Below are 17,158 nucleotides of genomic sequence, written 5' to 3'. Positions count from 1 at the left end.
GATAATATAGGGGAGAACCCACCACTTTTGATAGGTACATGATGTAGCAGAACATCAGCTGGAATGAATGGATGTTCTGTTTGAAAACCCTTATTAAGATGCTGGTATGCTGGGACAACAATGAAGAGTCATTCCAATAAGGCGCCTTATATCTGTCTTGGTCAGTACTCCATTCATAAGTTTAGCAGATAGAAGTGTAGTTTGAGAAGATGTTGAACTTTTCTTTTGCACCCCTTTAAAAGCTTGTTGATCTTATAGGAGCATAAAGACTAATGTTAAGTCAGTGCAAGTGCAATTCAAGACATGTATCCTCAATACCTGAATTGTGGGGAGAGGGGGGAAGACAGAGGGAACTGTGATGAAGCCTGTAACTGCCACACCATGCTTCCTTCCAGTTTTACCCAAATCATGCTTTTCCTCTAGCCTTCCAAAATCAGGACCTTAAGGACTCTCACAAAAGTTAAAGGGACTGGGGGCTTGACCACATGGGACTTTACTATGTGTTTGCAGTTTTTTGTCATGTGGACTATGCAAATTAAATAAGAATACAATTACTTTCAAGCAACACCAATTGTGAGGGTTTCCCCTCTATAATTTCATGTTAAGCCAATATGGGCATAATCTGACAATTTAGGGGGAATCGGGCTCAAAACTGATCTACTCAGGGTCACAGATTATTTGTTCAGTGGCTAGATCAGTTGTCACTTTCTGCTAGTCTCATGGCCACTACTTTCTCAGTAGTACTTTCATTTCTGTTCTTGGCTGTGTTCATAACTATTTATGGTGCACTCCTGAATGGAACTTATCTATCTATCTATCTATCTATCTATCTATCTATCTATCTATCTATCTATCTATCTATATCTCCCACAGATTTGCAAAAACCAGAAAACTGCACAAGCAAACCACATTAAAAACAGTGTGCTGAGAGTTTATAACTCACTGACCGTGTGCTTTTGTGCACTTCCTGGGTGGGGATTTTTTTTTTTAATGCAGGCCACACCAGCACCTATTTGCGCATATGCCCTGTCTTTACTTACCTGGCACAATAGAATCAACAAATTAGAAAACAGGGACAAGCACAAAAGGGAACACCTGTTGGTATGAATGGGAAAAATCAAAGTTGCTCCTCATATATTAAATCAATTATGTGCAGGTTTTGGACTACTCCAGTCTAATTTGAATGGGGGAGGGAGGAGTGGATTATCAACTAAGTAATACTGAAATGTGAACAAGCCCTGGATCTCATCTGCTCTTGCATGGCAAAGTCCCAAACCCTCCCAGGAAGTGGAATAAAGACACATGAAACAGTATTTTTGGTTAATGGGTGAAAAAGGCCACCACTTTGTTGGTTACAGAATGTGAGATGTATTGGCTTAGGTATTGGAAACCACACGACTATATCTGAATCCTGCCTGTCTGCAGGAGTCTTGGAAGGGTTAAACACCGGTAGAGGGAGCCCTGCTAATTCACATCAACTAGGGGCTCCCCCAGGGTCACCGCTAGGGGTCGTGCCATGGCCCTAGCGCTCCGTCTGGGGCTTCGGACAGAGACCACGCCCCCTGGATTCCTTTAATGGAATACCCTTGAATTAGGAGGGATAGCTGATTGCTACTACCTCCCCTCCCTTTCAACCTAATACTCCAAAGCCTAACCACCAAACCTTACAAAGTTGTGACAATTTGCTACGAGGTAGGCAAAAAAAACACACCAAATGGTCGGTGCCAATTTGCCAAGTGGAAAAATTCCTACCAGGCCCCTTGGACAACCAAGGTGACCAACCGAGGTCCATAGCAAGGTCAAGAAATAAAAGAGCCTAACCTAAGGGAGGGAGAGCGGGCGGGAGAACTGGCCGAGCAGGGAGAAAAACAGGGGCGAGTCCTTGGCCGTGGGCAGTTTAAATAGCCCGCGCCATGCCCCTGTACCGTCCGAATTGGATGGCCTAAGGGTGACGTGACTGAGGACCATTCAATGGCGCTGGGGCAATCCTGCCCTGGACGCTTGGGGAGGGCTTGCTCCCAGCTCTCAATGACATTTCCCCAGGAACGGGAAATAGCTTTCCTGTAATTTGAATGCTGTGCATCCGAGCACAAAACACAGGCTGGTTCCATTTTGAACGAGGTGCTCATTGGATCTCCGTGTTGCCATTGACTCTTCAAATGTGTTGCTTCACTGGTGGTATTTACCAGAAGCTTATGGTATTGAATTCCTGACGGGTAACCTCTGCTGACCTTGACACTACAGTGGTGCCTTGCAGGACGAAATTAATCCGTTCCGTGAGGCTCTTCGTATAGCGGTTTTTTCGTCTTGCGAAGCAAGCCCATTGACAGCTTAGCAGATTAGCGCTATTAGCGGTTTAGCGGCTTTTAGCGGATCAGCTGATAAGCAGCTTATCAGCGGATCAGCTGATAAGCGGTTTAGTGGCTTAGGAAAAGGGGGAAAAAGGGGGGGGGGAACCCGCAGGAACTCGCAAGACATTTTCGTCTTGCGAAGCAAGCCCATAGGGAAATTCGTTTTGCGAAGCGCCTCCAAAACGGAAAACCCTTTCGTCTAGCGGGTTTTCCGTCTTGCGAGGCGTTCGTCTTGCGGGGCACCACTGTATTATTATTTGCCTCTGATTTGGACAATCCGCTATAACAATTGACCTTAGTTCATCAATGGCTGTGCACATATGGAGGCAAGATCACTTGCTGCTTCCTTCCTGAGTGCAGTGCTGGGTAGATTTCGGCTCCTCAGACAGATTCTAACCCTCTAGGTGTTCCTAAAATCTCAGCAACTAAAATAGGAATCGAGTGCAGCAACTTAATTTTTTGGTATGAACTGAGTCCTGATTCATTGAGGCATGGGGGGGGGGGTAGTTGCAAATGGATTAGATTCAAGTATTTTCTGACTCAAGTTCCCTACTGTTTATCTTCAAGCTAGTGTTGCCTCTGTTTACAGAGGGTCTGGTCTTATTGAAAGCAAAATCTCCAGGTTTTATTTTAAGGCTGAGCCTAACCCAAACAGCCTTTCACTGTTTATAGTGCTGTTGACATTAATATAAATACCATTGTCATCAGTTTAAGCACTTTGGTTTCATTGAGGTAACGGCAAATATGGCTGGTGACTTTCCAGACATTAGCAATAGGAGACAAAAAGTAAGCCCATTAAAAACATTATGTGCTTTTTTAAAAAGGGACTGAAATCTATCTTGTGTGTTGTCTGCAGCACTATGGTTACTCCCATGACATGACAACTCTCTTGCTCAGGGCTTGATTCCTAGAAAAAGAAAACTATTAGATTTATTGACAACTGTTAGGAAATGCTACCCTCTGATCTGGTAAATCCCCCTCACCTCAATTCATGATCTGTGAAGTCTCTCTTTTTACTCACAGGTGAAGAAAATATGCTTAGCATTTGTTCAGACCATGGCTGGATCTACACACATAAAAAACAACAACAATTAAGTTAAACGCATTGTAAACGTCATACAAGGAAATCCCATTGGTGAAAGATGGGACTCCATAGCGCCACCTGGTGTCACAGTGTTATGATGCATGTAAAGTGCTTTATCTTTACAAATGTAGCTGAGTCCCATGTTTGCCTATTCTTCTGGGGTTGAACCCTGGCACAAATTAAGCCTAGTTCAACTGCTGCTGCGAATATGTGAAGTACAGTGGTACCTCAGGTTAAGTACTTAATTCGTTCCGGAGGTCCGTTCTTAACCTGAAACTGTTCTTAACCTGAAGCGCTACTTTAGCTAATGGGGCCTCCTGCTGCTGCCATGCCGCCGGAGCACGATTTCTGTTCTCATCCTGAAGCAAAGTTCTTAACCCGAGGTACTATTTCTGGGTTAGCAGAGTCTGTAACCTGAAGCGTATGTAACCTGAAGCATATGTAACCCGAGGTACCACTGTATTCAGAAAGTGTGAGTGATGTGATGTGAACATAGGAGCTCTTCTGAATCAGACCAAAACCTGCATCTAGCCTAGAGTCCCATTTCCACCCCACCCCTGACCTCCCATAGCCCATCATATGCTTTCAGGAAGCCTTTAAGAAGGGCATGAGGTCAGTAATAGTGGTATTCAGTTGTGCCCTGCTTCTGGAGGCAAGCTCACCATCAGCACTTGTCATAATTGGTCTCATTTAGGCATAAGGTTAAAACCCTTTTTTGTTCACCCCAGGCATTTGGAATGTACACTGAGCTTCTTTTGCTATGCTTAATTTCCTTTCCGACTGTTTCAGCAACCTTGGCAATAACTTGCAACCTTTGTTATTATCAACATACATTAAGAAATTAGGAATTGAAAGCAAAGATTGTTGAATTTGGAATTTCTTTATTTTATGCCTGGTATTATGGTCAAGGGACATGAGGATCCACATGTTTTCTCACATGATGCAGCTATTTCCCAATGTGTGGAGCTAGTTTTCATAGCAATAGATTTAATTGATGTGACTATAAATATCAAGAGTCATCAATATTCTCATCCGTACAATTCTCAATAAAGTTGCTGTTTTGATGGTATTGTTCTAACGTGATTGAACCTTCTTCTTCTTTTTCTTTTTAAAAACCTGTAGATATCGATGAGTGCAATACCATTCCTGGAATCTGTGATGGGGGAGAATGTTCCAACACAGTTAGCAGTTACTTTTGCAAATGCCCTTCTGGATATTATACATCCCCAGATGGCTCCAGGTGTATAGGTGAGTCAAAAAATAAAAATGCAAATGTAGACATGGTAGATATGGAAATGCAACGGAAAAATCTGTGAAAAGAATTACATGGAACCAAACTTATTTGAATGGTTCGAAAGATCTGCTTTGTGAACAGATCTAATGGGCTAGAAGATCTTTATTTTTATTTTAAATGAAAGGTTAGAAGACTGAATTTTTTTTGGTGTACCTAACCCCATTGGGGTACCCAATGGGAGCCTTCACAAAATGACTGTGCATATTTATTAGTATCCCTCCCCATTTTTACATGCTGCAAGATTTGGGCCAGGATTTCGGTTATCGTGCTTCCTTCTTGTAGTCCCCCCTCCTCTAAATGCACATAGAAGTGAACAGAGGAATTGGCAGATTTTTTTCTTTTTTTAATATGTGATGCCCATTGACCTTCAATTCTGAATCCAAAAATCATGTCCCCAAACAGCTGGAGACCCAAGTTTAGGAAACTATTCTCTAAATATTATGGGATTTTCCACAACGCTCCAGAGTAGACTTGGAGATGTCTTGGGGAGTGCATGAGAGAGCGAAGTCCTGCTATAGTAGCAGTAATCCTAGTGCTCACAAAATTATTTCGTTGAATATTGCCCTATCATTTAAAGTGTTTCCTGGAATGTTGTCATCTGACTTCCCACTGTAATTTTCACATATTTAGAATGTGACCCATTTTTTTATTTTTAAAAAATTCTTCAGATATTTTAGTTATCATCCTACAACAGGTAGAAACCTCACTACTGTAATGGAAGTGCCATCCAGGGATGTCCGAAAAATTCTCCAAATTCACATTTATGTGTTAATTTGGAGGTGGCCCAGTACCTCAAAAATCCAACCTGGAATTAACAGCCACTACATCAGTTTATGTGGCAAATTAATGGCTGTGTTTTTGGTTTCATAAAGAGTTGTTTTTTATTTAGAACATAGTAATGTAGAGTAAATTATGCTGAAGCTATTGCTTCCAAAGGACATCTCTGACTATTAGCTATTATGGCAACAAATCACCTGTTCTTGGCCAGCTCTAGTTATGCAAAGGTCCATTATCCCAAGGAATGGGAATGTGTCAAGCTGTCTACTTCACAAAGGAAACTGGTTTAACCCATCCTCCTCTTTTTAAGGAGTAATTATTAAAACAGGCACTGCTTGAAGATTGTTCCTTAAGTAATGGAAGTGTAATGGAGACAGCTAAAAGTTAGAGTGATGAATGGCAAAAAAAGCACAATAAATATTGCTTCTGGGTGGGGGGAGCCGACCCAGCAAAATCCTACTTACATATGCAATGTGGGACAAGGGAGGGGAGAGAATCAGTCTATGCACAGGATAGTGAGGATGTGATTCCCATAACTGTAGTGCTACTTATGTTCAACCCATTTGTTCCTGAAATAAAGAGCCTTGAGTTTCACAAGCATGTTGATACTATTCAAAAGCATATGCATTTTTAAAAGTTCACATAGTCATACATAGCAGCCGGTATGAATAAGGATGCATACTCATGCATTAGTTTTGGCTGTCTTACACTGGGGTATACTAACAGACATAATATGAGGAGGAAGAGAAGAGAAGTATTCATGGGAGGAGAAGGCAGGAAGTAATAACCACTCCCTTTAGAAAAAAAGAAGGGATTATAACAATCCCTCTCTTGTGACTTAACATCTTTTTTTTGTTAAGTCTGGACAGTTTCTCTCTCTCTCTCTCTGTGTGTGTGTCTGTTTGAAATATGATATGCACACAATCCCAAATGCAAACTCTGCATAGCACTCCATGTGAAATGGGTTCATTCGAGGGGAATAGGCAGAGCAAAACGGACATGGAATTAGAACCAATGTTGTAAAACATACTTTCCCCTTAGAAATCTGGAATGGATTTAATTTGGGAGGTGATTCATTTTGGATTTTTTTTAAAAAAATACGTCGAAGGCTGCTTTTAAAAAAAAAATACGTCGAAGGCTGCTTTCACTGAGACTGTTATAACTTGTTTTCTTTGCTGATTTCCCTAAGTAAAATTTAATATATTTTATACCATGAAAATTTGCTCTTCAATCTATGATATAAAATATGCACATTTTTTCTGTTACTAACATTGGAGGCTGTTGATGTTTGGATTTCTAGACCACAGAAATAGAACTGCTATAGTCAAAATTCTGTTGTTGTAGGTCCCGCTCAACCACATTGCACTATTGTTTATCTATAGTTCTGAAAATGTAGCACAACCTTCTGTAAGGTAATTAGGGATGGATGGATCTGTCCATTTCAGTTCTCTCAGTTTCTCATTTTTCCAAACTTAATTTCAGCTTTCCAAATTTCTGCAATAAATAGCAGTAATAAAGAAATGTGAAAATTCATCAGAGGTATAGTTCGAATTTCTGCAGCTTAAACACATTTTTGTATGCAGTTTTTGACTAAAGTACACCTTTTTGCAAGCAATTTCTTCTTAAAATTGCTTATTTTCCATTTTTATGCTCACTTTCTCCTAATATAATGCATTTTTATAAAGATTATATTGTTGGAGAGCTCCACTGCAAAATTCATAGAAGTGCTAATTTCAAAGGATGGCTGTGTTTTGGTTCTTGTATTGTTTCAGAAATTGTGAATTAGGTAAGTTGGCCTTTAAATGTGAACTGAATTGCATTTCTACCCCATTCTTGAAGGCAGGCTAGCAGTTTCATGGGGATATACAAACTCTTTCCTGCCCAAAAGTCCAATCCCATTGGGTATACCTTGGTGACTGTGTACTCCTTCCTAGTCTATGTTTTATACACCAGCAATACTATTTTTTATAGTATTCATCGAAGCCCCTTACTTTAAAGAAAGAGTGGGGAATGTAGCCCTTGAAGTTTTGTTTGACCGAGCACATCATTCCTGACCATTAGCTGTGCTGGCTGGGGCTGAAAAGAGTTGGTGTCCAACAACATCTGGAGGGCCACAGGTTTCCGATCCCTTCTTTAAATGAAGCATTGGACATATTTGGTCTGTCTCTCTGTTCCTTTCTTTCCCTTCCACATTCAGCGCAATTGCATGAACAACTCAAGTAGTTACTTAGAACAGAGGTCGGCAAACTTTTTTTGGAGAGGGGCAGTTCACCATCCCCCAGACCTAGTGGCGGGCTGTACTGCATGAGCGGGAGGGAAAGCACGCAGTGAAGGGGACTTCTCTCTCTCCCCCTCTGTCCCCCAGTCCCTCCCCCTGCCTATCACCTCCATCGCTCTGCTTGCAGTTGGGAGCTGGTGGTAGCGGCTCTCCTTTTCGGGCCAGCTTTCCCGGGTGCCAGGCGCAGGGCCAGCACCTACCCTACAGCGTGGCCATGGGGAGACGCCAGAAGGCAGATGGCGAGGCTTCCTATCAAAGCCCAGCCCCCTTCCTCTGCAGGGCAGGGAGAAATTAGGAAGAGGGAGGGAGGAGATGCCGACACCACGGTGAGGGAGGGAGGGGGGAAATTGCAAAAAATGGTCCCCCCCCAAAAATGGGGGGTGGGAGGCGATTGCACCGATCCAAGCGGTGATTGCAGAACCGTTTGTGGGCCAGATTCAGAGGGCAATTGGGCTGGATCCGGCCCATGGGCCTTCGTTTGCTGACCCCTGACTTAGAACATCCATTGAAGAAGTGCATGAGCTAGGGGTTCTCCCAGAATCCTTTGCAATGGTGCTGATAATTCTGGACACTGTTCTCAGATCATATAAGGCTATGTACAAATGAAGAAGATTGTGTCCCCACCCCCAGCATTGTCTATGATATTGCAGAGGATTCTGAGATGCAATTCTCTGCATACTTTACCAGTTTAGGGCAGCAACATGTATTGGTCAAGCTTCAGCTCTAACATCAAATCAGTATGTTTTAATTGCACTCACTGGGCCCCTGCAATATGAACTCTTACAGATTTAAAACTTGGTTTCATTTCTACCTACATCTCCAGATTGAAAGTATTTTAATTTAATGATTGGGTGTTTTAAGTGATGATAAGGAGCAGAGTGAAAGTGGTAATCCAGGCCCTAAGCTATTATTAACTTTCAACATTATTTTCAAGACAAAACGTGCTACATGCAGAACACTATTAATTATCCACAGATAGTCTGGATTTGTAAACTGCACATTTGCAATATAAAAATGATGCTAGCCAAAACACATGGAACAGGGCGAAATAGCTAGTCTGGAATTAGTTTCAGTATGATGCTAGCAGCAGTTTTCACAAGATAATACTGATATATTTATTGCACTTTCTGTGCCTGTAATTCAGCTGCAATGCTCATGTTGGCTTAGATGCATGTTAGATTTAAAAATGGCTCTCTTCCTTTTCCGGTTCCACACTGGCAAGATTCTCAGCTGATAAGTCCCTTCCAAATGGCCCTCCTAGGATCCTTTTTTGTTTTTTTGTTTGGCGGGGGTGGGCAGAGGGGAAAACCATTCTCCCCAAAAGAACCTTGGAAAAATCTCCTTCCTGGACCAAATTGAGGTGGTGTGATAGAGGCATAAATGCCTATAGTGTACAGTGGTTCCCTGTGTTATGTACTTAATCTGTTCCGGAGGTCCATTTGTAACACTAATGGTACTTCCCGCTGCTGCCGCACTGGCAGTGCGCGACTTCCGCTCGCATCCCGGGGCAAAGGTTGCAACCGGAAGCATCTACTTCCAGGTTAGTGGAGCTCATAACCTGAAGCATTCGTAAGGGGGACGGTACATAACACGAGGTACCACTGTACACTTAATACAGTGGTGCCTCGCAAGACGAAAAGAATCCATTCCGCGAGTCTCTTCGTCTAGCGGTTTTTTTGTCTTGCGAAGCAAGCCCATTGACGGATTAGCGGATTAGCGCTATAAGCGCTATTGGCGGCTTTCAGCGGCTTATCGGCTTAGCAGATAAGTGGCTTAGCGGCTTAGAAGAAAGGGGGGGGAGAAAAAAAAAACCGCAGGAACTCGCAAGACATTTTCGTCTTGCGAAGCAAGCCCATAGGAAATTCGTTTTGCGAAGCACCTCCAAAATGGAAAACCCTTTCGTCTAGCGGGTTTTCCGTCTTGCGAGGCATTCGTCTTGTGGGGCACCACTGTACTTATTTGGAGAAGTGTAAAATCTGATGGATACCGTCATTTTTCCTCTCCCCAATCTCCAAGGGCAAAATTTTTGAAAGTTTTGCTGTAACTTTCAATCAACTTACTAATCCCTGAAGGCTGTCGCCTGAGGAAGTTTCTTCACTTTCCTGCATGGCATAGCTGGCCCTGCTGTCCTGTTGTACTTGATAACAGTGATCCCTTTGCATCTGGTGCCTCTGCCACAGTTTAGTGAGAGGGAGGGTGGCCTGGCCTAAGACATGCATAGTTGTGTTGCTTCTTTAGAGCAATGTGCATGATAAGTGTCAGGGAACTGCCATCGGCTCAGGGGTGGGGTGGGGAGGCGGATGGATTACAGAGAGCCCCCAAAGATCGTGGGAAGCAGCACTTCCTCAGCGGAGAAAGGAAGCCAAGCCTCTATTGGGGAGGAGATGCAGGGCTCGGAGGATGCAAGGCGGTTCCAGGACACCTGGTCTGAGCAAAGCGGGGAGGAGGGAGGTCCCCCTTTACCCACGCCTTCCTTGCGCAGTAGGCTTTTGTGCAGAGAGGGGAGGCGTAGGCTGGGGGTCAAGAGACTACTCTGCTGGGGAAGATTTAAGGACCGCCCACTCTCAGATTCTGCTAGTGAATGAGCAAGACGTGGAATAGAGGCGCTCTGCATTGTAAAGGTTTTTTAGCACCAATAATAAAGCTTTAGAACAGACCAGTGAGGCACCTTGCCTGATTGCTCTCGAGCAACCACCCAATAGCCATAACAGCAAGCTACGGATTTTCCTTCTAGAAAAGGAAAGAAAATGTCTAGCTTCATTTCCAGGAACCACTCTGACTTCCTGGCATTAATTCTATTCTCGTTCATGGCTGTCTGCCAGAGTTGAGCCCCAGCATCTTCCCTCCAACCTTAAAAAATAAAATAAAAACCAGAGTACTGAATGGCATTCACTGGTATTCTTGTGAGGTTCTTAAGAACCTACAAGTCAGATAGCATCTCGCATCTCACAGAAGGGCAGCTTTTAAGCATTCTATGGTGGCTGCGGTGGTTGCATTGCAATATTTTAAAAATCATATCCTCCTCTCACTTGCATATCTTTCTTATTCTATTGTTGCTGGGGAGACATTGATAGGGGTTGCCAGCTCATTTACTGGTCCTTACTCTTAAGCAGGGTTCCCCAAACTTGGGTCTCCATCTGTTTTTGGACTACAATTCCCATCATCCCTTGCCACTGGTCCTGCTAGCTAGGGATGATGGGAGTTTGTTGATAGGAGTGGGATTGTTTAAGGCTGTTTATTTGTTTACAATACTACTCACAGGTCCAGCTGCATGGTTAGTTGACTCTGTGGTGTGTATAGTGAGGTTTAGGCACTAATTCCTCATGTTTGGATAAGTGAATTTTCATACAGCAAGTGTTAGGATAGCTAGAACTGCTTGTATTTGGTGTCGAAAGAGATGTATTCTTTATAAACTGATGGAGTGTTCTAAAAAGCTGAAAGATGTGCCCGTTTCTTCCCCTATAACAGATGTACGTCCAGGATACTGCTTTTCTTCTCTCATCAATGGCCGCTGTGGTAACCAGCTCCAGCAGGTGTTGACCAAAACACAGTGCTGTTGCGACACTGGACGGTGCTGGTCTCCTGGCGCAACCAGTGCCCCGGAAATGTGTCCCATTCGAGCAACTGGTATGGAACCCATCATATGCCAAGCATGTAGCTCTTCAGAATTTTTGCACTGAAGACTCTGTGGAAATCTTATGGGAATAATTATAACTTTGAATGAATGGCATTTTAATGACTGAAGGTTGCTCAGGCCTTCTCAAGTGGTTGAGGAAATATTTTTGGGGAAGCTCTTTTTTATGGTTGCCAACTCTCATGAGAGAATGAATTTTCTCTCTGATAGTTGAGTTGCCTACTTTAAATTGCAAAGTAGCCAATATAGCTTGGTTATTGTTACTGGTAGCAATGCTACGTGAAATCAAAACTCAGCCATCTAAGTGGTCTGCCTGACAGAGAAGTATTTAAGTGAGAATGGCAAATCAGTGAATTTAAGGAGCTCAAGAAGTACCCCCAAACAAATTGGGGGGATGAAATACTACCTCCTCACATCACTGCCTATGGCAGCTTTATGAGCTGATTCTGATTGGGGAAACAGCATGGGGGAAAGGGTGAAAAAAGCAAAAGCCCTGATGGAATTCCTGCTCCCCTCACCATGTTGTTTTGAAGTAAAGAAGTTCCTTTCTTTGTTTCATTTATTTATTTACTGGGGTTTTTTTATATATCATATTCCTATCCCATTATGTTCTCAAGTGGCCTGCAATTCATGATACAAAGCCTCAATAAATTTACCATAATGCAAGCCACACTAAGACTACAAGGGCATTCAAAGGTGTGTTTTCAGTGGCTGCTCCTCAGTTAGATTCATAGAGTTGGAAGGGACAAAATAAAAAATAAAAAATATCATTCAGTCCATCCCCCTGTCAATGCAAGAAATCCATAGCATCTTTGATAGGTGGCCAGCCCATTTCTGTTTAAAAACCTCTAGTTGAAGGAAAATCCTTCTGGTCTGTTTCACTTTTGAACAGCTCCTGCTGTCATGGAGTTATTAAGGTTTTATTGAAATTCATTATGTTCAGACATGGGATCACAGAATCATAGTTGGGAGGGACCTTGAGGGTCATCTAGCTCAACTTCCTGTGATGCAGGACTCTCAACTAAATTATCTATGAAAGATTGTCATTCAACCTCTGCTTAAAAACCTCAAGTGAAAGAGGGAGTCAATTTCACTGTCAGAAAGTTCTTCTTGAGGTTTACCTGGAATCGCCTTCCTTGTAACTTGAAGCCATTGTTTCAGGTCCTACCTTCTGGAGCCAGAGAGAACAAGCATTCTCTCCCTTCCATGTGACAGTCCTTTAGATATGTGAAGATGGCCATCATATCTCCCCGCAGTCTCCTCTTTTCCAGGCTAAACATACCTAACTCCCTCACCTGTTCCTCATAAGGCTTGGTTTCCAGGCCCTTTATCGACATACCTGTTTTCTGCAATTTTTGAAAGAAATTGTATCTAAATTGTTCACATTTCCCCTAAAACATACCTTTTTGTATGCTTTTTCACCTAAGATGGGCATTTTGTATGCTTTTGTATACGCCTCCTGAACGGAATGCACAATATGTACACTTTCCCTCATGAAATATGCTTCTTAAAATGCATTTTTTGAACTGAAAGTGCATCACAAAATTCAGAGGTGCACAATCCGAAAGATAATTGCACACCACTGTGTGTATTAGTCCTGGAAATATGAATTAGATTGGTTCATTTTGGACAGCCAGTTGAGTGAAATTCTCCTCTAGCAAGAAAAGACACATGACTCATGCCCAGGGCCCTGCACAAACTTAACAGATGGTTTTACTTAGCCTACTTAATTCATTAAGGACTGCTTGACAACTGTATTTCATAAGCACCATTGTAAATCCCAAACTGGCTGTAAAGTCACTTTTCATTTGATAACACGGTGTTTTCTTTTAGAGGAGTTCCGCAAGTTATGTGTGTATGCCAGCCTGTTGCCTGCGAGACCAGATGTCCCTGGTGGGCCTGTTTTTCCTCCTGTCTATCCACCTGTGTATCCTCCTCATCCAGGTTACCCACCACCAGATGCCGTTGTGCCATCTCGTAGACCAGGACCAGGTAAAAATGAAACAGAAACCTTTATTTATTTATTTATTTGCGTTTGTCTGCCTGCAGTGATGTATTTCCTTGTCCTTTGCATCAGAAAAAGTCCCAGGTGCCTACTTATCCAAGGTGTTAACCATTAGATGGTGGCAACCTAAGATTTTGAATAATTGCTTTCCCTTTGTACCTGCACAGGGCTGGTCCCTAGAACTTTAATGTTTTCACTCAGTCTCTGATACTGTGCTTAGGAATTTGAAATATTTTAAGATATCCCACCTCCATACAATCTTCCTCTGCCTCTTTTGGGGTTTGTTGAGAAACCAAGGAGACTTTGATGGCTGAGGTTAAGGCAGAAAACTTTGGTGGAATGACCGTGGCTCAAAGGCCATGTGTTTATGGGATTCAATGCAGCTCAATGTGTTTCATCGGGAAGAAATGTACCGTATTTTTCGCCCTATAGGACGCACTTTTCCCCCTCCAAAAATGAAGGGGAAATGTGTGTGCGTCCTATGGGGCGAATGCAGGCTTTCGCAGAAGCCTGGAGAGCGAGAGGGGTCGGTGTGCACCGACCCCTCTCCCTCTCCAGGCTTCAGGAAGCTATCCGCAAGCCGGGGGAGTCCGCGGGAGTTCCCCGCGGGCCCCCCCGGCTTGCGCAGCACTGCCTCTTATCCCAAAGTCCTGGCGCGCTCAGCAGTCACACCGGGGCTTCGGGTAGCTCTGCGCAAGCCGCGGGAGAGCTCCCCCGGCTTGTGCAGAGCTGCCTCTTATCCCGACACCCCGGCGCACTGAGCAGTCGCACCGGGGCTTCGGGTAGCTCAGCGCAAGCATCGGGATGGCTCCCCCGGCTTGCGCAGCACTGCTTCTTATCCTGAAGCCCCGGTGCGCTCAGCAGCAGCTCCCCCGGCTTGCGGAGAACAGCCTGTTCTGGGGGCTGGGGTCGGGGGAATGACAGTGAGAGTTCAAGTTGTGGTGAAAAGGGTGCTGTATACATTTGCCGAAGGAAAAGCAACTGTTTTTCTTTAATGAGCATTCACACCTTCCTTTGTGGGTGCCCTTTGTGGGTCCACATGCAGCACCTTGGGCCATGTGGGACACACCAGCTGGTTGGGCTGGCCTGCCTCCCTGTGCTAGTCATTGGAGGTTCCCGCCAAACCTCAGTTAGCCAATCAGCACTGCAGGGAGGCGGAGCCAGTTGCTTAAATAGGAGGTGGAGTTAAATAGGAGGCGTTATCCTGTTGAGTGCTTGCATTAGTAAAGGGCAATGCATTGCATTAGTGAAAAATATACACAAATTGTAACTGCTGGTGCATGTAGATTTAAATTAAAATTAATATACTTGGCACATAAATTGTGTAGGATTTTAAGTTTTTGTTTTTGTTTTAACTTTCTAGATACTATATCACTTAATGTCACTGGTATTAATGTATGCCAGAGATATCAAAATCTCTGCCTTAATGGTCGCTGTGTCCCAACTCCTGGAGGAAGTTATCGCTGTGAATGTAAGAAAGGATTTGAACTGGACATTAGAGGAGAGTGCATTGGTATGCGATTTTTTTTTTTTGTCCTTTCTATAGTGTCAAAAATAGCATTTTGCTAAAATACCTTTCCCCTTTGCATTCATGAAAATGTTGTTCGTTGATATTTAAAAACAGAAATTATTGACTAGTTCTGTATGCCATATCATGAACTTGTCCATATTTCCCCATTTCATTTAAATAGTTTTAGGAGGTTGTGTGCTCACCCTCTCAAAGGCAGTAGCGCACAAAACCCTCTACAATCTCTTTTAGTACATATGAAGCTAGGAAGTGAAACTGGAAAATGCCTGCTCAGAAATGTGTGAATCCATATCCTTTTCTGTGGGGGTTAGATATAGGTCTGGAAGGGACATTTGGGAAGGTTGTGTAAAAGAAAACAGTGTGCTTTGAAAGTTTATCTGGATAAACCTTAATTCACTTAAGAGGGAAAAACTAGTATACTTTCCAAATGTGGCATATGGAATTTTCCAGTGGGAATGCTGCATAACATAGAATTATATTGCCGATGAAAAAAAGAGTTCTTAAAGTTCGAGTATTGCATAGCACAGTTTATTATTTTATTTTCTAAAAAGTTGTTTAGCATACGTAAAACAAACTTTCGAAAGAAAATTCCAGGCCTGACGAAAGCTTACTAAACGTACTCTCTGTATCTTTCAGATGTTGACGAGTGTGAGAGAAATCCTTGTATTGGTGGAGATTGTTCAAATACGCCAGGATCCTACGTATGTCAGTGCCGTGCTGGATATCAAAGCACCCTGATGAGGACAGAATGCCGAGGTAGAGCTACCATAGACATAGCAAGGCGGGAAATGGTTCGCTATCCTTTTGTAGTCATTTGCTGCTTTCCCCAAATTTCCATTTAGATGTTACTTTTCAACTATACAATGTCCAAAGCAACATAATCAACCACAGAGGACTGCCATCTCAGAATCTAGGAGGCAAGGCCAGATTCAGCAGCTCTTCCAAGCTGCAAACCTTCTATTCATTTAAGTCAGATAGATGCACAATTAGTTGGGTCCCTCATCCTCGATAATCAACTCCATCTCTGTATTGGGTTTGTTTATTCACCCTCATCTAGTCCACGCCAGGTACTCAGTGACTTAACTGCTACACCTGGGTCAACTGAATTATCAGTTTGCATACTGGTGACACTTGAACCCAAATCCCTGGACTTCTCCTCTCTGCAGTTGAATGTAGATGTTACACAAGTGCATAAGAACTGCGGGACTAGATAGGCCATTTGCCTGATCTTGCAGGCTTTTTTACTCTTGTGGAAGTGAATTCTGTGGTTTAACTATGTGCTGTGTGAAGAAGCACTTATTTTTGTCTGCCCTTCGTCTTCCAACATTCAACTTCTCTATTCTAGTGTTACGAGAGAGGGGAAGGTAAGCTTTTCTCTGTCCACCTTCTCCATACCATTAATAATTTTATACAGCTGTATCATGTCTCATCTTAGTCTCCTTTTCTGTAAACTAACAAACCCAAGTAATCATTCCTTATGGGTTGAGTTCCTCCATCCCCTTGATCGGTGTGGTTGCCCTTTTGCCTGTTAAATAGCATAAAAGATAGAACCTTTCTGGAATCTGTCTGCAAAACTGGAGCAGAACTTCTACAAAACAGGACATCCCCACTCCTTGTTCCTGCCACCAGTTCATTATCAATAATGTATCAACCATTGAGAGCATGAGAATCAGTGGGATTACACTTCCCTTGTATCTCTCCCAGCAGAGATTGTTCACCAGGGTAACCAAAGCAGTGTCAATCCTGAAATATGGCTGAAATACAAACAGAAATGGAACTGGAAAATTCAGTCCATCCTTGAGAACTTTGCTTTCTTGGCTAGGAAGGGTAGGTTAGACTCTTGGGATTAAGTGTTGAGATCAAAACGAGCCATGGAAGGATGCCTTAGGACAGATTTCTTCAGCACAGAATAAAAAAACACACCCTTCTTTAGTTGTTGCTTTATCCTTGGGATTGGAGCACCCATCTCTAAGCAATATGTGGTGCTTAGGTCATTTCAGCTTCCTGGAGACATTTAAGGAGACAAGGGCTGGGTATCCTTTTTATTTTATTTTTTATTAAATTTGTATACCACCCTTCATCTGAAGACCACAGGGTGGTTCACAAAATACGAAATGAGAACACAAAATACATTTTTAAAAAACAACCCTTCCAGAAACACATTCAAAAGGCCATAGATGGTTTAATCAGCCAAATGCCTGGTTATC

At 43.0% G+C, this 17,158-nt stretch overlaps 1 protein-coding gene across 5 annotated transcripts in view; it reads left to right on the top strand.

The window, feature by feature from the left end:
- The window catches only part of FBN1 (fibrillin 1), a 210,942-nt gene that overhangs the window by 80,619 nt on the left and 113,165 nt on the right, over window positions 1–17,158 (top strand). For all 5 annotated transcript variants that reach the window (XM_081838597.1, XM_081838595.1, XM_081838596.1 and 2 more), the window contains 5 exons: window positions 4,558–4,683; window positions 11,253–11,411; window positions 13,252–13,410; window positions 14,787–14,936; window positions 15,588–15,707. In XM_081838597.1, the coding sequence (XP_081694723.1) occupies window positions 4,558–4,683; window positions 11,253–11,411; window positions 13,252–13,410; window positions 14,787–14,936; window positions 15,588–15,707 (714 nt within the window). The remainder of the gene's footprint in view (window positions 1–4,557; window positions 4,684–11,252; window positions 11,412–13,251; window positions 13,411–14,786; window positions 14,937–15,587; window positions 15,708–17,158) is intronic.

This window comes from Podarcis erhardii (assembly GCF_964252035.2).
Source record: "Podarcis erhardii genome assembly, chromosome: 14".
Lineage (NCBI taxonomy): Eukaryota > Metazoa > Chordata > Lepidosauria > Squamata > Lacertidae > Podarcis > Podarcis erhardii.
This window is presented reverse-complemented; position numbering and strand designations above follow the sequence as displayed.